The 21,313-nt window shown below is 26.6% G+C and overlaps 2 protein-coding genes across 2 annotated transcripts in view; both read right to left on the bottom strand.

Annotated features, from left to right (window-relative positions):
• Positions 1 to 1,349: 1,349 nt before the first annotated feature.
• On the bottom strand, positions 1,350 to 9,198 carry LOC105151129 (aminopeptidase N). Its single transcript, XM_087409691.1, has 11 exons — positions 9,183 to 9,198; positions 8,814 to 9,113; positions 7,229 to 7,424; positions 6,692 to 6,913; positions 5,958 to 6,224; positions 5,339 to 5,694; positions 3,666 to 3,970; positions 2,851 to 3,026; positions 2,334 to 2,654; positions 2,190 to 2,259; positions 1,350 to 1,871 (listed from the first exon to the last, which is right to left on the bottom strand). The coding sequence occupies exons 1-11, from the start codon at positions 9,196 to 9,198 to the stop codon at positions 1,764 to 1,766; spliced, it is 2,337 nt and encodes a 778-aa protein (XP_087265817.1). The 3' UTR covers positions 1,350 to 1,763.
• A 1,969-nt stretch (positions 9,199 to 11,167) lies between these two features.
• qless (decaprenyl diphosphate synthase subunit 1 qless) overlaps positions 11,168 to 21,313 on the bottom strand; it is a 50,046-nt gene continuing 39,900 nt past the window's right edge. Inside the window, exons 5-8 of the mRNA XM_011064466.2 lie at positions 16,620 to 16,709; positions 15,874 to 16,005; positions 14,813 to 15,007; positions 11,168 to 14,668 (exon numbers count right to left, since the gene is read on the bottom strand). Coding sequence (XP_011062768.1) covers positions 14,447 to 14,668; positions 14,813 to 15,007; positions 15,874 to 16,005; positions 16,620 to 16,709 — 639 coding nt within the window. The 3' untranslated portion in view covers positions 11,168 to 14,446. The remainder of the gene's footprint in view (positions 14,669 to 14,812; positions 15,008 to 15,873; positions 16,006 to 16,619; positions 16,710 to 21,313) is intronic.

Here is a 21,313-nt window from a genome sequence, read left to right as displayed (position 1 = left end):
TGGTATGTAATTAAATCAACTTTACAATAATTTTTCTGTTTTGTGCCTGAAAATGTCAAGATAAAATTATCGTAGAATTAATATTTTATTAGGTTTATTGGAATTAATTCGTAGCGTTTTTTAATGAAAGAATGTTATTTATTTCACATGAGCATTAAAAAATACATTAATGAAAGTACTTCCCATCACTTGTAAAACGCTACGAATTAATTCCAACACCTAATATATGTATGAGATATTTCTCATTTCTTGTATCGAAATATGGGAATCAGAGTAAAATCTAAAATATTTTGTAAAATTAATTTTTAGATGACATTATCTATACTTTTATATACAAAATATCATTAAAAATAAAACTTTAAAAAGTTCACTTTTTCTCATAAAAAATGTTGATTATAAATATGTTGATTGTAGAATATTCGTAAACCGGAAAAATATATTAAATTTTAAAACAACCTATATATGTATGTTCAGAAAGAATTCTTTATATTTTATAATTTTAAAGTGCGCGAACCTCTCGTATTCTGTTTCTTTGAAATCAAGCTGCTTCGCCTTGCACCAAATCAAAGACAATATAGAAATTGATACATACTTAATTTAACGTTTTAATTAAAAGGATTAAATTTTATTTTTAATTTTGTTTACATGGATGTATGAATGTAACTTGATTCATGTATATCTTACAACTTCATTTGTTAAAATACTAACAACAATATAATAATTGCAGCGCAATTAATGAAAGTATTAAATGTTCATTAATTTTTATAAACATTATAGATTAATAATTCTGCCATTAAAGTTCTGTCAACAAGGGGAAACAACAGATTAAAAAAATTATATTGAAAATCCAATTAAATAATTTAGCTGACTAATAGTAAAAGTCACATCATCACTATGAATTTCGGAAATTATTCAAACGACTGATAAGATGTAAAATAATTGCTAAAACTATACATAATTATCTATGATTTTTCTAAAATAAACAATACGAAAATTATCCCTTCAATTATTTTTGATGTTTTCTCATTATTATTATTACTTTTATTAAATTAAAAAATAATTTTATAAAAGAAAGGAAGATATATGGACATATATTTCATAATAATTATACATGTTTATGAATATTTATGCATATTTTTACATATTGATGTATATACATACATGGAAAACTTTTTACCGGAATTAAAAAATTATTATTTAGATTTAATACACAAAAATTTAAAAGAAATTAATAAATGTTCTTGAATATACTTTATTTATTGTAAACAGCAATATTATATATAACTCAAATAAATCATTATTGATAGTAAAGGTAGACGTATACACATTACACATTGATATAATATTGATTAAACATTACATGAATTTATTAATAATACATTAAATACATTAAATATATCGCTGAAAGTATTCTTCTTGTTGAGTTATTTCAAGTAGACGTGATTCTATTTTGCGTTGAAACAATATAAGTTTCACAAAAATTGTTAAATCTGGAAATTTAGGTATTACGCATGCCTTTATCTAAAACAAATTATTGAATTAATTAAAAACATATATACATAGTCAGCATTAATAAATATAATAATTTGACATTAAACAATAAAAATTTTACACATTATTTCTTTATAATTATCGATTATAATTAGAACAGGATAATACATATGCACTCAGCACGGGTGCGTGTATAATGTATAATTTTTATGTAATTATAAATAAAAGATATAAATACATTAATTAAATAAAGACAAATTAAATGAATATGTTTAATACATCAAATTTACCTGTTTATATAGTTTATGATTCATTAGTAGATGTTTAAATACAGATTCATCAGTTGGCAATGTTAGATATTTATGCAAATAATGAGTAATCTAAACAACAAAAATATTTCGATTCTTATTAGTAATTAACATATTAATTTTATTTAAAAAATAAATATTTCTAATATTTTAGTTTTTAAAATTAGTATACATATGTATGCATATTATATATATGTAAATATATACAAACATATTAGGTGTTGGAATTAATTCGTAGCGTTTTACAAGTGATGGGAAGTACTTTCATTAATGTATTTTTTAATGCTCATGTGAAATAAATAACATTCTTTCATTAAAAAACGCTACGAATTAATTCCAACACCTAATAAAACAATAATAAATGTAATATTGATGAGAAGCTATAATAACCTTATTCAATTGCTCCTTGGTATACACGTGATTAATAATATCTATTAATGCTACAGCGGCAGTCATTTTTCTATGTAAATAAAAAATTTATTATTATATATACAAATTTTTTTACGAATTTAAACGATATATCTTCAAAAATACCTGGGTTTTATTTCATTCAAATTTGCTAATATATAATCAAGCATGGTATCATTCTTTGCATGTCTCTCAACGACAAAATGAAAAATGTAAACTTGGCCATAATCTTTTTGTATTTCATTATAAAACTCTGCTGACTTTATGATCTCTATATAATTACGAATAATAAAGAAATCTTCGGAGCAAGCTATGAATTTAAGATACATATAATCAGATAAATCAAATTTTCCAGTATGTATATTATGTAACGCTGAATACCAAGTATTATTATCTGCTACCATTAAACCATTATAGTATGGCCATTGCTTCCACCGAGACAAAATACTAGAATATTAGAAAGAGAATATAAAAATTAATTACGTAAATTTTGTTTATATTTCAACAAACTTGATTAATTACGTAAATTTTGTTTGTAGTATTTCAACAAACTTGATCAAATAATTCATTAAGCATTGCATAAATACGAAAATTACTTTTACTATTAAAAATTAAAAATAATACAAATAATTATTCATATTACGTTTGGTTTTTTAAATGTATCTCTAATCTAGAGTAAGCTTCCTCCTTGCATTCGAAAGAACCAAAAATACATGCCCATCTTGAAATCTCTTCTTTTAAACTGATATCGAATAAATAATCCGAATCATCTCTTATTATTTCAACAAAAATTTTATTTACTATTCTCAACATATTTTCCTATAAGAATTATTAAGTAATATAATATTTACGTTGGTTCTTTATTATATTAATAAAGAAAACAATTATGCGTGTGTGTATGTATGTGTTCGAAAAAATGTGTTAAAATGTATAATTAATTTTTTATCTTCATAAATTACATAATCTTAAATTATTGTGTGTATTTTATAAATATATTTATTACAATATTATACATATGCAAATTAATCAACTCAAAATTGTACGGAACGTAATCAATTAATTAAATTTGATGTTTACTATTGTGATATTAAATCGTTGTACCAGAAATGTATAATAATTTACAATCTGTGCACAATAATTCGAAAAAGTATGTTGGCTAACTGATTATTACAAGACTTCTTACAAAAATATATAATTTTATTTTAAATCTTACTTGTTTAATAAATATGTTTAAAAGAAAATAATAAAAGTTAGTAGAAAAAAATTACTCTATTCAAAACTAAATAAGTAAAATTAATTTATAATAAGTTTTTAATATTCTATTTTTAAATTAATTAAACTTTAAAAACGAAAAGAGTTTATTTCAATATATATTAATTTCAATATATATGTTAATTTGTTAAAGATATTAAGAAATTAATATAAAATTAATTACATTCTAATATTTTACATACTTTATTGATAAAATTTATTATTGTCTACCTTCATATATGAACTACTTTGATAATGAAAGAAAATCGACATGTATTCAAGACCTTTAAACATAGGATACCATGCTATAAAATTTGTCTCTCGCCATAAATATTTCGTGAGATTTAAGAATACATTCAAATCAATTTCGTTTCTCATAAAAAAGTAAAATGCGTCATCGATAATTTGAGCACGGTTGAGAACATGTATTTTATTTATGTGATGTTCATCTGAGTTTAAGTATTCCGAGATTTGTCCCAATGAAGTCTTATCGTAATTAACACGATAATATCCTGTTGTACAATCAAGAATTGTTTTCATTATTGATATATAATCTTGATCGATTTTTGCTAACAATACTTTTACTGTACTTTATTTTCTATTATATTTACTATTATCACATTAGAATTATACATAAATTTATTATAAGTAAAATAACATATTATAAATAAAGTTGTAAAAATTTATATAGAATGTTTTCTTTCCGGGTGCCGCGGCACTAAGTACCGTAATATGTTTTTCTAAAAAATCATTAATAATGCAGATCTTTTTTTTATTATCAACCATTGGTCTTCATTTAATATCTCAAAGATAAGATAACGCAATTGTTGTAACGCAAATTTTTCCTATTAAGTTGACTAATCTTTTATCTACTAAAATCATATTTTGTAACATGAAGTGCCACGCGCGCCTCAAAAAGCAAATAAAATCTTGCTTATATAAAATTGTATTATATATAATTGTAATAATGCGACATATTAAACCGCTTCCCACATTTTAATTTATTTTTACTTGTATTAATGTTTAATATCTCTTTTGGTTAATGTTAGATTAAGTTATGTTGTAAATAAATTATAACTATTATTAATTTATAATTATTATTTCTATGTATTAAAAAGATTATTTTATACCATTATTTTATGAAAACATTGTTATTATTTTCTTATATTTGATTGTAAATTAGTATGTCTTTATTTTCAAATCTCTTAATTTTTATCTTATTTTTAATTTTCCACTTACATATAACCAGACTTTTAATTTTATTAAAAAGTAGATACAAAATTTTAGTATTATAGTTAAATTTAAATTTTATATTTTATTATAAATATTTTATTTGCTTTTACGACGATTGTCCAATTATCCCTCCAATTATTATAACTCCTAAATAATAAATTTGTGATGCGGCACTGAGTACCATGCGAGTTCACTAATGTTTGGCCGGGTTAATTTGGACATTTAGAACATCTCTCGTGTTTTTAATGGTTTAACAAAGTATTAAAGGGAAAAATTGTTGATCGTTTCGTAAGGATAAATATTATGATAACCAAATTTTCTTTACGATTATATTTTTGAGATTTAACAATTGTTATTATTTTGTAAATGAAATTACAAAATGAATTTTTCAATAATATAATATAATTCTTCTAATTATACTGCATATAGAATTATTATATAAAAATTATTTCAAAAAATAAATATATTATGGGATATTTTATTTCATTCTTGCTCTGATGAAATGAACTGCAACATTCATGAAACATTGACATCCTAATAAAATAATGGGTCTAGAGAGATAATCCACGAAACGCATAGTGGCTTCTGTATATTATACAATATACATTAAATATTTAAGCACAATACATTTCTCAATCGATATTTACCTATTTGTTGTACATTAACTATAATCCAATTACTTCCAACATTGAGATTTAATTCTTCTCCCACTAAAGGAAAACGGATATTACTCTGCAGAGTTAATAAAGAAAAGTCAGGTCTATGTTTATTTGCATTCGTAGTCGTTGTGTAAGGTATCCACCAGTTCTTTTCATTCATATTTTCTATTAATATTGTCACGTTAGAATTATTTCGTGTAACTTTCACCACAGGATAGTGCTGTTGCTTTGTCCAAGCATTCATTAACTCCTCTACGTTTAATCTTACATTGTTTACAGAAGCATCATAAGCATTTTGTATAGCAAACCAGAAAGCGTCAATAGTTGTCACATCATCTAAAGGACTGTAAAATTTATAATAATTTTACTATTAATAAACACTTCAACAAATGTTATACAATATTTGTAATTAAAAATTATTATATATAAATTCCATGAATGCACGTGTGCGTGCGTGCGTGCGTGCGTGCGTGCGTGCGTGTGTGTGTGTGTGTGTGTGTGTGTGCGTGCGTGTGTGTGTGTGTGTGTGTGTGTGCGGGGGGAGGGGGGAAGGAATGTGCTACAAATTTGATAATTTTACAAATAATAACATGTCAGTTTTACTTACTCTTTGTTTAAATATATCGTTATACCCTTTTGAAATATATCTTTCGAAAGCATCAGTTGTAACATGCGCAATATAGATGGTGCTATGGAAAGCAGTTTATAAAATATAATTATATATTTAAAGTATTTATTACGATTCACGTATATATTTGTAAAGATAAATAATCTTATAAAGAATAAATTTATTTCTGGAATTTTTTTTTTCACTTTTATAAAACATATAAATGTAATATGTAAAAATAAAGACTTACAATTTATACTTTTACGACAATTTTCACGTTTGAAAATTTATAGACTATTTAATTAATTACCTTTCAAATAATAAGACATTGAAAAAATTGATTCAATTTCAGAAGGAGTTTTTATTTCTGTTATAAGAGACTTCATAATGAAATTATCATCGAAACGAAGAGATTCTTGTAGAGTTTGAACGACAAACAAATCGTTTATATGGAAATCTGGCAAAATCTAGAAGTGAAAATTTTAATATAATCGATAATTAATTAGGTCGAATATTAGTAGCAAAATATGCATCACGCTACTGCATAATGCTACTGCATTGTACTATTATTACTATTTTATAAATAACTGTTTTGTATTAAAGGTGATTTATATAGTAAAGTTTCTGCAAAATGTACAATATTATATATAATTATTTTAAATTATATAGTATCTGAACTATTCAAAAAGAGTTTTTGCAAGTCTTTACTATCAATTTAATTTAAATACATATGCTATTGTTTGTCATTGGAAATAATATTAAATAAAAAAACCTCATCAATTGCATCCAATGCGAGCAATGTTGTAACACCCTCGATTAACCACATGTAAGACCACCAAGATGGACTGATATGATTCTTAAAGCATTGATATGCTATTGAACGTCCTATTAAACGCGCAATTTCTGGTTTACGCATTAATGGTTCTTTCTTTTCATGAAATATAACAGCTGTTTCTCTAAAAAGCATTTCAAATAGAAGCATGATAGAATTTTGTTAGGTTTTACTTCTTCTATTTAATTGTTTTAAATTTTAGTCGTTTCTCTCTTAATTATATAATTATATTTTATTGTATATTAGACTACTAAATGATACTTTTATATGGGCTTGTTTAGTGCAATATTAATTAAAATAAAGAAAACAAGTTAAAAAAAATAAATGTTATAACTTTTTTTATTAAATTAAAATGAGATTTTGATGTAAAATATGAGAAATATTGTTTAATAAAATTTCTATTTAAAAGAATAATTTCCTTAAAAGAAAAATATAGTACTTGTAATAAATGAGTCCCAAATTTGAAACGGCATCGTGTCGGAAACCTGGGATTAGAACATGAGTTATATCTGTTATATTCTTGAGACGCTCTTGCGATATGTAATATGATGTGACTTCCTCAACAACAAAATATGCAAATGAGATATAATACGCATTTAACTGCTGTCGATGTCTGATGTTTAGATTCATATCATCTATAATATCAAAATTATATTTTTAGCTTAAGAATTTTCTACTTATTTTTATAACAGTTTCTAAAATAATTTCCAAAAAATATATGTTTTTAATTTATAAGGTTATGTGTGTGTGTGTGTGTGTGTGTGTGTGTGTGTGTGTGTGTGTGTGTGTGTGTGTGTGTGTGTGTGTGTGTGTGTAAAGTGGAATTTTACTCTTCATTTAGTCTAAAAATATATGCTATTTTAATCTCACTCAGGTTATCCTATATATCAAATACTTTAATAACCACTAAATTTACATTTACAAGTAGCATCAGGTATGAATGGTTTTGTAAAAAGTATCAAATTATATTTCATTTTATCTAATTTGCTGTTTTTAATTTAATGTATAGATAGTGTTACAGGTAATACATAGTGTTTATATAATGTCTGATCAAAACCTGATTGATTATGATGGGAAGATAATAAAGGGGCTCGAGAAAGAAAATTTAAGTCCACGTTAGACGATCTATAATTCGGAATAGAATTTTATTTCTAATTTTGCCGTGTAATTTGTCGTGTAATCAGTTGGGACACTTCGTGTCGGTATCTTTGATCTCAACGTGATTATTCGCTATCTTAATGTCAGAACCGAATAAAAGAATATGTCCCAACTATTTTCCAAAAATATTTTTAAAATTGTTTTTATGTATAGTCAGAGTCTAAAAGATTGCAACACGATTTTTTTTAATGTAGAAATGGAGTCTCTCTACTCATTACTCCACTGATTCTTATTTGTCGATCGATGAATAAGAATTAATCTCTCGGTGAGCAAGCTGTATTCCGAAACTCATTGAAAAACAGTGTTGCAATTTTTTAGGCTCCGACTGTACATACGAAGACATAAAGAAAGCCGTTCGAAATTGCACGCGTATCGGAGAAAGCACAAGAAAGATTAAGAAGAAGGTATGGGAAGAAATGAGAAGGCATGGCCAGACGTTTGTGTCAAGCTGCGCTCCTGTTATATAACGTATATCATACATTAAATATATCTCAGAAATTTACTTATAAACATCTATTAAATCATCTATTGAAAGTTTTCTTTTTTATGTCCTTTTATTATTTTCATTCATCAAAATTAATCAGATTTGACCAACACTAAATATTACACTATCTATAATTCTTTAAAAATATTGCAAACACCAAGTGAAAAGTATTCTGTGGAAAATATATTATATAGACTATTTGGCGAAGAACACAAGTAGATCATCATGAAGTTAGAATATACTAATTTAAAAGAATTGATTAAAGCATACATTCTTAAGTTTCTCAAAAGATATTCTAGAAACTGATAACAAGAAGAAATTATTCATTAAGAAATCATTAATTAATGTATTAAGAAGGTTTACAAACGCATAATTCTCTTACTTTCAAAAAACAATAATTTTATTGTGGTGAAATGCGATAGCAGTATTGCTGAGACGTGATATGTCGGGATGCGAGAAGTCACCTCAACCTGCATTATTTTTTGAAAGTCAAGTATATAACTTGTTGTATTTCTAGTCGGTGTATTCGACAAAATCGTGTAATTATATTCAGATGTTATTATATTCATAAAAATCTCAAAAGTCGCCAGAAATCTTGGTTCATCCCAACAAGGAAATATTCGTCGAGCTCCAATTGGCAGAAAATCTAATGCGACTAACCATCTGTTATATTTCAATGATATATTTTACATGATTATAAATATTCAATTGAATATATCGATCCGCTTATAACATTTTAATTTTTACTCACGTTGTATTTCCTTCATCATTTATAAATGACGTTCTGAAAACCCCTTCACTGTTTACTTCTGCATACTCAAATATCAAATTTAGACTGTAAGAACCAGGTGGTATTTTCTTATCGAAATAAAAAACCCAGACATTATTTTTACTATTGTATGTAGAGGATACTGGAAAAAACATCACATATGATGTTTCCTTTTTTTCTTCTTTATATAAAGTTTTCAATTCTTGAAAATATAATTTATGTATTTGTGATGTATCTGCGTGTAAATTTAGATTGTTCGTTGGACTATTAATTTGGATAAAAATTGTGCATCGGCCTTGAGAAGTAATATGTTTGTTCATAGAATAATGTAAGTCTAATTGGATTATATAGTGTACAGGATATATATTGTCCGGTAAACGATTTCCAGCCATTTCCAACAAGCTTTCATGTTTCAAATCTTTATCAGAAATTAGATCTGCCGCACCAAAAAGCAATAGGCCACTATTTAATAACAATATTAAGAATCCCATACCAATTTTCATTTCAGGTATCTGTAGAAACTTTTTTAATGAACAAAAATTTAATTGAGAAACGCAATGCAAAACCCTGTATATTATAATTTTGTATATAAAAAACAGAAAAAGGATACAAAAAAAACTATAGTAATTTTCATTAAAAAATGTTAAAAAAATGTCTGGTAATTTATTACTTAACAGAGATTCATAACAAGTGTTAATAACAATTGTGAATTTAATAATAGTTTATTATAATATTGTTTAATATTGATTAATAAATATTGATTAATAAATATTATTAAACAATAAATATTAAATAAATATTTATTAATTAAATAATAATTTATTACATAACACTTATTTTCTTCATTTGTAATAACTTGTTATTTTCAAGATTTGTTTTAAATAAAATAATCAAATATTATATGACTTAACGGCAAACAAATTCAATCAAAATAAAATCAAATTTATTTATATTTCTTTGAACACGCATTATCTTACATTTATGATCACGTCTAACCGACATGAGAACATCAATCTAGTATGAATCGAATATCAATTATAATATAATATGTTCAAATCTTTCTGTGATACATAAATTTATGATTATATAAATGTGTACCTCTTCTTCAAATCTTATAAGATTTTATTTAATCTTCTTTTATAACAAAATTTGGCATTTAAGAAAAACTAATGAATAGTAATAATAACAAATTAAGAAAATTCAATAAGTATTTATTTTTAAATGGAAAAATTAGCATTCACATTATATATTTATGTATTCTATATTCAACTTATCGTAAAAAAATCATCTAGTTCAGAAAAAAATATAGAATAAAACATGAAGAATGTGAAATATGTATATATTTTGTATTTCCTTTTAAATTATTCGAACATATTCTACGTTGCATTTTGAAAAGTATCTGTTGCAAGATTCTTTAGCGTTTTCTCGACAATTGTTACTCGTTAAGCGACAGCCAATAACAGTCACACTTTCTTTCAAGATTATCTTGTCATTGGCCATTGCTAGTTAACGATAGCGATAATCATCGATAAGACGTTTAAGAGAATCCCGCTACTAACGAAACCAGTGAGAGAAAATTTATTTACAACACTACGTCCATGATCATAATTTAGGCTACATTTTAAAACGTCCTTTAGAAAGAAACTTTTACATAATATACAGTACATGTAATATATATATTACGTTATAAATAAAATTTTCCTCGAAGAGAATATTTTGGAGTGAAAACAGATACATGATAAACTACATTAGTTTTTGTAATCCGTCTTAGCGAAATTAATTACTAGACCATCAATTAATAACAGCTTTAAAGATTTTATGCCAATTTTTGTTTGAAATATCCGTAGGACATTAAAAAAGTATAATATAAATGCAGAACTCTTTTATAAGTTTTATATAAAAAAGGAAAATAAAAATATATAAGCCATTATAGTAATTGGGAAAAACACAAAAATAAAAAGTAAATCTTGTTGGTAGTTGTTTAAAAAATAAATTTTAATGAAAAAGTAATCTGTTTGATTATAAATTATGTATCCTAGTAATTACACAGAGTGTTCTGACATATATGTTATATTTTTGGCTCACCTTGTGTATCAAAATTTTGTACCTAAGATGATTTCGTAATAATTAGCAATGCTTAATTTGATAAATTGTTAATATCGAAAATATACAATTATCGTTTCGAGAGATAATTGAAAACTGAGAACGTTTTCGATGTCCGATACAAAAATACATATCGTGTACTTTTAAGGTCATTAGTACATATATCTTATATATATAATTACTAATAATCAATAAATATTATTATTTAATGTGTAATTAGATCGACTTTACAGTAATTTTTCTGTTTTGTGTCTAAAAAGATTAAGATAAAGTCATCAGAAAATTAATATTTTATATGTATGAGAAATTTCATTTCTTGTATCAAAATACGGGAATAAATGTAAAATCTAAAATATTTTGTAAAATTAATTTTTAGATGACATTACCTTTATATTTTTATATACAAAATATTATCATATATAAAACTTTAAAAAGTTCATTTTTTCTCGTAAAAAATATTGAATATAATGATCGTAGAATATTCGTGAAACGGGAAAATATATTAAATTTTAAAACAACCTTATATATATGTTCAAAAAGCTATATTTTATAATTTCACATAGATATTAAAAAAACTTATATACTCTTTCGAATTTAATGATCCCAACACAATAATTGAACTTATATTTAGCTTAAGGTTTTATGATAAAGTAGTTAATCAACAATAGAATTACAATGGGAGAATTATAGTATTGTACCATATTCCTGCTATAAACATTATTTGAAAATTTAAAGATCTTAGTAGTACATTATTTTTCAACATGTATTCAAATCAGGGAATTCTGTTTATCGTTTCTTTATTTTTCAAGCTACAAAAAATATTGGAAAAAATTTATTGATTCACTAATGTAATAATAATATATTTAAGAAAATAAAAATATAAGAATCGATTCCAAATAAGACACATACTCTTTTTGTTATGCTAATTTTTATTAGCAGTAGTCGTGAATAAAAACAAATTAATAAATATCTTCGAAAAATAATATTCTGTCAGCAACAATTCAATTTAATTAATATAAGAGACACTTGTTTAAAAAATGTTGCAGATTTTATATGTAATTTTCGTCAAGTATATAAATTAACGCAGAATATTTTCCGAATTTAAACTTAAAAGTCACTATTTTTTCCAAACTAACGAGTTGTGTAGATACTGAGACAATATAAACATTTAAACAGACGTCGAAAATACACATTTCAAATCTAGTAGATCTGCTTTCTTTGAAATTTTTGCATGTTCTGCTTTGGATGAAGCTAAACTTTAAATTAATTTTCTAACTAAAAAAATGTATCAATAATATTTTCCAACTTTTGAACATGTAAGAGAATAAACAGACAAATATATGCTTAACAGTTAAAAAACTAAACTTTATATAGGGAATACGTACATTTAATTTTGTTTAAATTGCATTCGGCATATGCTTTGTCACATATCTGTATTTTATTGAAAAACTTTCTTGTACTTCTTTTGAATATAAACGTATTTTAAAATAAATTTTTATACACTTCTCATAATATTTAAATAAATATGCAAAACATATGAAAGAGATCCTGTATCTCTTTCTTGTATCATGTACTTATCCTATTATAAGTCTACGTTTGATCATAATTACATGCTTGTTCTTAGTTAATGTTCTATTGGATTGTGTAACATTTTAAACAATTATATACATTTTCATCATAAATATAAATTATTGTACACTAGATATTCATACTTACATATCCAGTAATATTGATATTTTGAGCAGTTCACCTAATAAGCAAAATGTGGCAAAAGTGATTCTTTCTTACTGAATAACATTCTTAAATAAAGAAGAACTTTTATTTTTCCACGTACTGTAAATTTCGATGACATTCTAAAACTTAAAGAGGCAAATAATTCTTTTTAATTACATGACAGACCAAAGTTAATTTTTGCTAAATTCCTTGGCAAAAAAGAGAAAAAAGATCTATTTGTGATCTCTTTTGGCAAATATTCTTCATGACGTTTTTAGCAAAACTTTAAATTTGGCTATCAATAAAAATTAGTATTGGCATCCTTATTTATTTTTACAATTTTACTGCGATAGAAATTACTTTTCATTTTATCAAAAAAAAAAAAAATATATATATATATATATATATATATTGCATTTAAATGGTCATAAAGACCGAAGATATATTCCTATTGTGTAACGTTAATTCTGTACGTCTGCCGTTACTGTATATGTATGTTTTTTTAATTTTCAATTTGTTTTTGCCATGCTATAATAACATTCTCATTAAGACTCCTTTGATGCAAGCAATTTTTCTGACTTATCGCAATACAATAATTACAGTGATGAATATTTAATTTCAAAGGTAAATATAATAATTATTGTTATAATATTTTGTTTTCAAGATAAAGTAATTCAGTTTTGTGCATTATTTTTATTTTGGAAACCAACAGCAATATAATTGTATTACGCGACATGAGAAAGATGCATGCATAAAAGAGACAACAGAGAAGATTAATGATGCTTTAATTGTTACTAATGCTAGGTTACTTTATTTACATAATCGGCTAACGATTTATAAAATCAGATAATACGTAATATTTTCCTTCACACACAGAAAAAACGTAATGCCTAGGCACTTTTGTTGTAAAATGCAAATTTTCTGCATTTTTCAGACAACTCAAACATATATATATTATATATATATTATATATATATATATATATATATATATATATATATATATATCGATAAAATACTCTAGCAGAAGCACTTTAGCAAATACGTTATGAGGCTTAAGATATCTTTTCCATTTTTCCTTCGGATGAGGTATGAACTCATGGTCGGCAATGCGATGATACAACGCATTTACGGCTACATGCTTCCGCTGTCAATCATGTCAATCAACATTACATCACCATGAATTATAATGATAAGATTAATTTCCTTATTTAATTACGTTTTATAAAAATTTTCAAATATATTAAATTATTTATAACAATATATAATTCCAACTAGTGATATAATATTGAAAAAATATTTCTTCGATTGCGGCCTCAGCATGCGACTTATAAAATTTAGGAGAATTGTACTAGCCGTTCCCGTCCAGTATAACTTATAAATACTTATAAAAGTATCCTTCCACTGTTAAAATCTTCGTTTTTTGTGATGCTATTTCATGCGATTGATAACCAAATCCGCCATAATGATCAGAGCTTTCTGATAAGGACTCTTAGTAAAGGACTGAGCGATCTTGCTGGCTTCCGCACAGTGCTTCTTTGCCAAGAATCTTGTTTGTTCAAGACCATTGGATTTGTGCACCAATTCGAAAGCTTTTTCAACATCTCTGGGTTCTTGGAAACGACGCATAATCATTGCATTCAATTCTGGATACTGTAACAGTTGAAGTAACAATATTAAAGAGACGTTGAAAAGACCTATCGATAGGTCTAACATAATAAAGTACCTAATATATCGTAGTACGACTAATGAAAAGATTTCTTATGTTATGATTTACTGAACATTTTGTATACAAACCCGTTCGCAAGCAAAAAGCACCGGAGCTGTAGCCAATCCAAGCTTAAGATCAGCGGCCGTGGGTTTGCCCATAGCTGTTGTAGAAGCTACAAAATCTAGAAGATCGTCTACTAATTGAAAAGCCAAGCCAACATTTCTGCCATATTGGAAAGCCATCTCTATCGTGCGCTCATCAACGTTGGAAAGAATGGCGACCTAAGGTAATATAAAGATCACTCGAAGAAAAAACTAAAACTAGGATAAAAATTTGAATATTTATTACCTAAAACAAAATTTAAATCTGGTTTTTATTTTCTTCAAAGTTCCCTTCTACAGTTACATAACAATTCCATTATTTCTGTTATGTCTCAAACATTCTATTCTTCATCTCAAACTATATTAAGCATTTTTGTGTGCTTCAGCTTGGGTGTCCTGTATCGAGTTCCGGTTTTTGGTGATAAATATTTTCACGTAATTACCTCAAAAAATTGCAGTAAAAATCTGCGTTGATTGATCAGTATAAAGTTCCTACATCTTTGAAGAAAGCGACCAATATAATTTTCTTCATGCTTCTAACTTTTTTCGCTTTCTTGCATCTCTAGTCTCGTCGGATTTAGTTTCTTGTAACGTCTTTTTGTTTTTTAAAATAAAATTAAAATTCAAGGGAGATCGTTTTAATATGATTGAACATCCAAGCAAAATATGCTTAACATGATTCGAGACAAAGACTTTCAAAAAATATTTGAGACATGGCAGAAGCGGTGAACCCGTTGCATAAATGTAAAAAAGAATTACTTTGAAAGAGATAGAGGTTATCTAAATATTCAAATTATTGTAGGCATAGGGCTAATTGTCCCATCTTCAGATAAACTATATGATAATTTTTTTATCTATTGGATAAACAAAAGAGTAAGAGCATAAGAGAGTAAGAGAGTAAGATAGTGAGCTGAAGTTTACTGAAAAGTGGAACAATCCACTCTTATTGTTGTTACTTTTTTATTGATCCATGTAATTATTTACAAGTCTCTATGAAGAAATAATAGACGACGACTTCGTACACGCAACTGTTGATATAGACTCACCCCTTTCATGCAATTGGCAATTAAGCTTGCTGTTTTTCGATAAGTCTTCGTGAGATAGTGCGCGAACCTTTCGTTTTCTGTTTCTTTGGAACCAAGCTGCATAAATTCGCCTTGCACCAAATCAGAGATAAGCTACAAATTAATACGTACTTAATTTAATGCTTTAATTAAAAGGATTAATTTTTATTTTAAATTTTATATTTAATTTTAACTAAAAATGTTGACACTCACTTATTATATCAGATATTAATTTTTAGTTAGATATAAATTCTTTTTGAGTAAACCTAATAATTTTCGCAAAACAATTCTTAAAAATAGGTATCTTTCTAATTCTTCTAGATACATATACTCTTAATATTTTTTTCTATTATCTTTGTTTATCAATTGTGTCTCTAGTTAGACATAGCATAAAATCTTAAGTCATAATCATAAGTCATAATTTCTAGACGTTTTAGAGATATCAATTAAATCTTTCATTAAATAATTAAATATTAAATTTTATATGTGTTTATCTGGATATGTGAATGTGACTTGATTCATGTATGTCTTACAATTGAAAGTTTCATTTGTTAAAATATTAATAATATTGTAATAATTATAGTGCAAGTTTACTGAAAGTACAATATTAAACTTTCATTAATTTTCATAAATTACTGATTGATAATTCTGCTATTAAAGTTTTATCATCAACAAGGGAAAACAACAAATTTAAAAAATTATATTGAAAATGCAATTAAATAATTTACCTGACTGATGGAAATAGTCACATCATCACTATGAATTTCGGAAAGCATCATACAGGCGATTGATAAGATATAATTTCCTGCCATAGCCACCTAAGAAAAAAAAGTAATCATTTAAGAAAGACCTCGTCATTGTTTTACTCTTGTCATTTAATAAATTTATCGAAAATTAATTGACTCTCGTCAGATAAGCAATTAGTGTCCGAGTTGCATCGTTATCCTGTTTGATCGTCATATGCAGTTTTCAATAATGTAGCATAAGAATGATGCAAATCAACTTTGATTCAATTATGATGCCGATTTTTATTTTATTAAAATAATGATCGCGATTAAAAGGCATTGTATATGTTACATTTTTTATTCCTGAATCGTGTTTGCTTTCGTAATGTATCTTTGAATGTCAAAATTATGTAATTCTTCCAGGTTATAACAATCCAATATATTATAGAACATAAGCATATAGCGTTACTGCAACAGTATTATCTTCAATTCTATCTTCAATTTTATAAAAGTTAAAATCATGTTAATATTTATCATTGATATTTAAAGATACGAGGAATAATAAAAAATTTCGATTCAACGAAATCGCTTCGATACATTAAGTCATCAATAAAGTTAACATGGTTCTCCGCGATTATGATCTATAGACATGATTTCCTTTCACTGGACATTCTTCAAATCGGAACCAAATAGCTTTGAGTCTTGGTTATGCGACTTAGTACGGTAAACGTAATATTACAAATATTCTAAAATATTCTTTGATATTTCTTGGTCAATTCATAAAATTCTTTCTACTAATTGGTCAATAAAATGCTTCGAAGCATTTGTAATGAGACTTTGACGCATCCTTGGATGCGCATTCAATTCTACATAATTTCTTTTGATTTGATTTTAATTCCAACTTTAAGAGAAGTTTATTTCTTACATTGTTTTATAATGTGTTATATATCGCAATTTATTTATTAAAACGATACATCTTATTATTTACTTGTTGATCTTGAAAATCTTGAAAATTTACGCGCGGGCGTGATATCGTTGATGGAAAGTGATTTAAATCGATATAATGTTAGAAATTTAATGTCATGATAGACCGGACGCAATACTGAATGATAAGTTTCATTAACTGTACAGCACATTCAGTTTCGGCCTATCACTCTGCGGTCGGTGAATTCGTACGTAAAATGATTGACGTAAAATGGTTAATGAACACATAATGAGCGACGCGTCGAAACCGCAACATCTCGTCAGCTCTTAACGACCCGTAGCTTACTCTGTCGCACGTTGATTTCTAAACTTCCTTACACATCGAAATCTAAAATTAAGATACTATATTGTCGCACACTTTCTACTTTTTTTTATTTACAATTTTAACATATCTTCATAAAATACTTAAAATTCCTGCATTTTATTTTAATCTTGTAAAACTAACACATTCTACGATAAATACTTTACGATAAATGTTTTCAAAGAGTAGAATACTTTAGAATTTTGTAAAAAATTTTCGGTTCATAGTTGAGTAAAAAACACGATTTTGTCAACTAATTTTTTTACGTAAGCTCAATTATTTATTTAACTATTAATTACTTAATTACAAAGGTTTAAATGTGTTTAAACAAATTTATTTCAAATAGATTAAAAAATTCATAAGGAAAGAATGTTCGATAATTTCAGGACATTTATACCGAGAGACGCAAAAGGAAGCTTCCGGATCATTATCTTCAACAATGTTTTGGTCGGGTAAAAAGACAAAAGATCGTTTTGTATGACAATGGCTAAGTGACTCAACAAACAGCTCGTAATTTTGAGTTTCACATCCGGCATTAGTGATGTGCCGCCTTATTTTCATGTATCTTAGATGCGATAACCGAAAGACACTGGTTAGGGTTTTCCTCTAAGAATAGCACGCGCAACACTTTCTTGCAATTACACAGGTGACGTTCCACTAAATAAACATAAATCAACGCTGAAAGCAATGGTCCACCTGCGAGGCTCATTAATTTTGGCTAATGTTATCTCTGGGAAACAACTTACAATTATATTTCAGTACGACATATTATTGCGGAACATTCTCTGGTTTAATGAAATGAAGAATCGAAGCATTAAACACTTCAATCAGTGTGCATAAGTATGTATATTTAATATGAACGACCACATTGTAAATTATATCAAATATATAAAAAAGAAAGAATAAAATACTTTCCTAGTTTATATTATATTAACATATCTAATACTCTCTCTTATAATTTATTATTATATCTACTATTACTCTTAATAATTAACATCAGAAATTCCAGGCAAAAAAGATCCTATCTATCATATTTTTTATCTTTCCCAGATATTATATTTCTCTTAGATAATATCAGTTTGACTTATAATCATTATTTATGAATTTCGCACTTGACTCAATAGTTTACATTCGAATCACTTTATCACATAACATTGTTACTGATAGGTGTAACTCGAATATAATTATATATACTACAGCAAGAGTTCTCTCGATTAGCAGTATGTTAATGCGAGAGTCTGTTACACAATTCATCGGTTCAACATCTGTGCTGTCCTCGCAACCAATGCACCGAAGAAATAATGTCGGAACTTTCGTGACCACCGTTGGGCTTTCCATTTCTCTGAATGGTGCTAATTCCATCATGCGTCAAGGTTGTAACACTTTTGAAGCTTCCTTGTAATGTTTGCGCATGCTATTCATCAGAATCCATCATACAAATTGCCCTAACAGTTGCTGACAAATTGCAAGAAATTACAAGGACGCCATTTTTGTAAATCCTTGACGTTTTTTACAGGATCTTAAACAGATCTTTTATTTCCTCGCGTCTCACGATTACGCATTTACATTCTATATGAAATCTAAGAAGTGCCTGAGAACTTCTAGAAATGCAGTTTGGTCTTTAGTCGCTCGGTCGCAAATGTTCGCAGTTGTAAGCTGTCGTTGCATTTCACAACGGCGGCTTAGAACTGCGATTCACATTTATCGTGCGACATGTATCTACAATTCGCGACGAGTTAGAGACATTAAAGCGACAAGTTTCATTACAAAATTCTGGTGTTGCAAGATCGACGTAGACAAGCAGAAAGATGAGAAGTGCAACTTCAATACTTTTTGTACAACACTATTTTACAAAATGTACCGCAATTATGCTCCTTTATATAATGCTGTGTGATGCAATAATGTCGCATTAATAAACTTAAAGTTTAACAAATAAATTATATTCAGAAAATATTTATATATATTTCAAGATTTAACAAAAATTTAAACTGATTTTCTTGAAAAATTAACTATTTAATTAATTTAAACTGATTTTTTTCTAAAAATTAATCGAAATGAATCAAAAGTTAAAATTGGAACTGAGCAATATAAACTTTTATTTCTTTTATATTATCTTTTTAAATTATTATTCATTATATATATTAGGTGTTGGAATTAATTCGTAGCGTTTTTAATGAAAGAATGTTATTTATTTCACATGAGCATTAAAAAATACATTAATGAAAGTACTTCCCATCACTTGTAAAACGCTACGAATTAATTCCAACACCTAATATATATCAATTTCCTTTTTTTATAATTATGTGTTCAGTGGAATGATTGATATTTTTAGAGAAATTTTTAAATTTATGAGTTCTATAGCTGCTTATATTCTGGATAAACAAATAAAAAGAATAATTATATAAAAGTAATTATTAACAAATTTTTTTCACTAAATAGAGATCAATCTTTTACAAAAATACCGCATATTCTTCTACCACCATATATTCTTCAAAAAAATCATAGTTTTATAAAAAGAACTTTTAAGATACTTTGTACATCAGAGAAAAGCGGGAGGAAGAAAGTAATGATGGCTGGTCAATAGCTTCGCACGTTCTTGACCTAGCCACTGTTCGCACTTTCATTTCACTTACCAGTGCACATACGCACTTGTGTAATGAATGTTGATAGTAAATGCAGCTCAATCATTCGCGACGCCGATCGAAAGCTAATTAATAAACGCTAGAAAATGTCTCGCAGCTAGTATGGAAAAGCACGCAAATGAAATTCGAGCGATTGCGAAAGTCGTACGTTAATCTTATGCATTTGAGAGTTGAATTTTTCGATCACGTCACGTGTCGCCCACTGTCGCGTTCCAACTGTCGATTTCTAATACATGTAACTTCAATGAGCCAGATTGACTTGTAAACAGCGGTCACTTTCGAAATAATTTTATATTAATTAATATGAATAGTATTCGAACAATTTTCCTATCATGTCTCTTGGTACACAACAAATTTTCCACATTCACAACAAAAACACGCTGGACTCAAAATCCGCTTCCGATTCCCAATCTAGAAAACCCAATGTTTGGTCACGAATCGCATTAGCCTCTTTTTTCCTTCGCTATTTTAGAAAGAGAGAGAGAGAGAGAGAGAGAGAGAGAGAGAGAGAGAGAGAGAGAGTTTGAATTTCCATTGTCGTCGCATTACTGACCAATGTGCAATGACAACTTTCGATGTTTTCTCAATATGAAATAATTTTATATATTTTTGATATAATTACATTCCTAAATATATATTTTTTATTTTGTATTATTAATCTTTTGTATTAACAAAATAAGAAAAAAGCATCAATTCCGAGAATTGATAAATGTATCGTGTAAAGAACTATGTTTGTCGATCATGTTTGCGAGCAGAAAAATAGAATGTAT

The sequence above is a fragment of the Acromyrmex echinatior genome, chromosome 9, assembly GCF_024713525.1.
Source record: "Acromyrmex echinatior isolate Ae372 chromosome 9, ASM2471352v2, whole genome shotgun sequence".
Classification (NCBI taxonomy): Eukaryota; Metazoa; Arthropoda; class Insecta; order Hymenoptera; family Formicidae; genus Acromyrmex; species Acromyrmex echinatior.
The sequence above is the reverse complement of the archived record's forward strand: the minus strand, read 5'-3'. Positions and strand labels throughout refer to the sequence as shown.

What these genes read in the sequence shown, in the direction of transcription:
- LOC105151129 (XM_087409691.1), bottom strand. An exon ending in TTGGGACTCATTTATTACAA is followed by an intron (nt 6,914 to 7,228) that starts GTACTATATTTT and finishes AATGCTTTTTAG; the next exon opens with AGAAACAGCTGTTATATTTC. An exon ending in ATTTCCAATGACAAACAATA is followed by an intron (nt 6,225 to 6,691) that starts GCATATGTATTT and finishes ACGTGAAAATTG; the next exon opens with TCGTAAAAGTATAAATTGTA.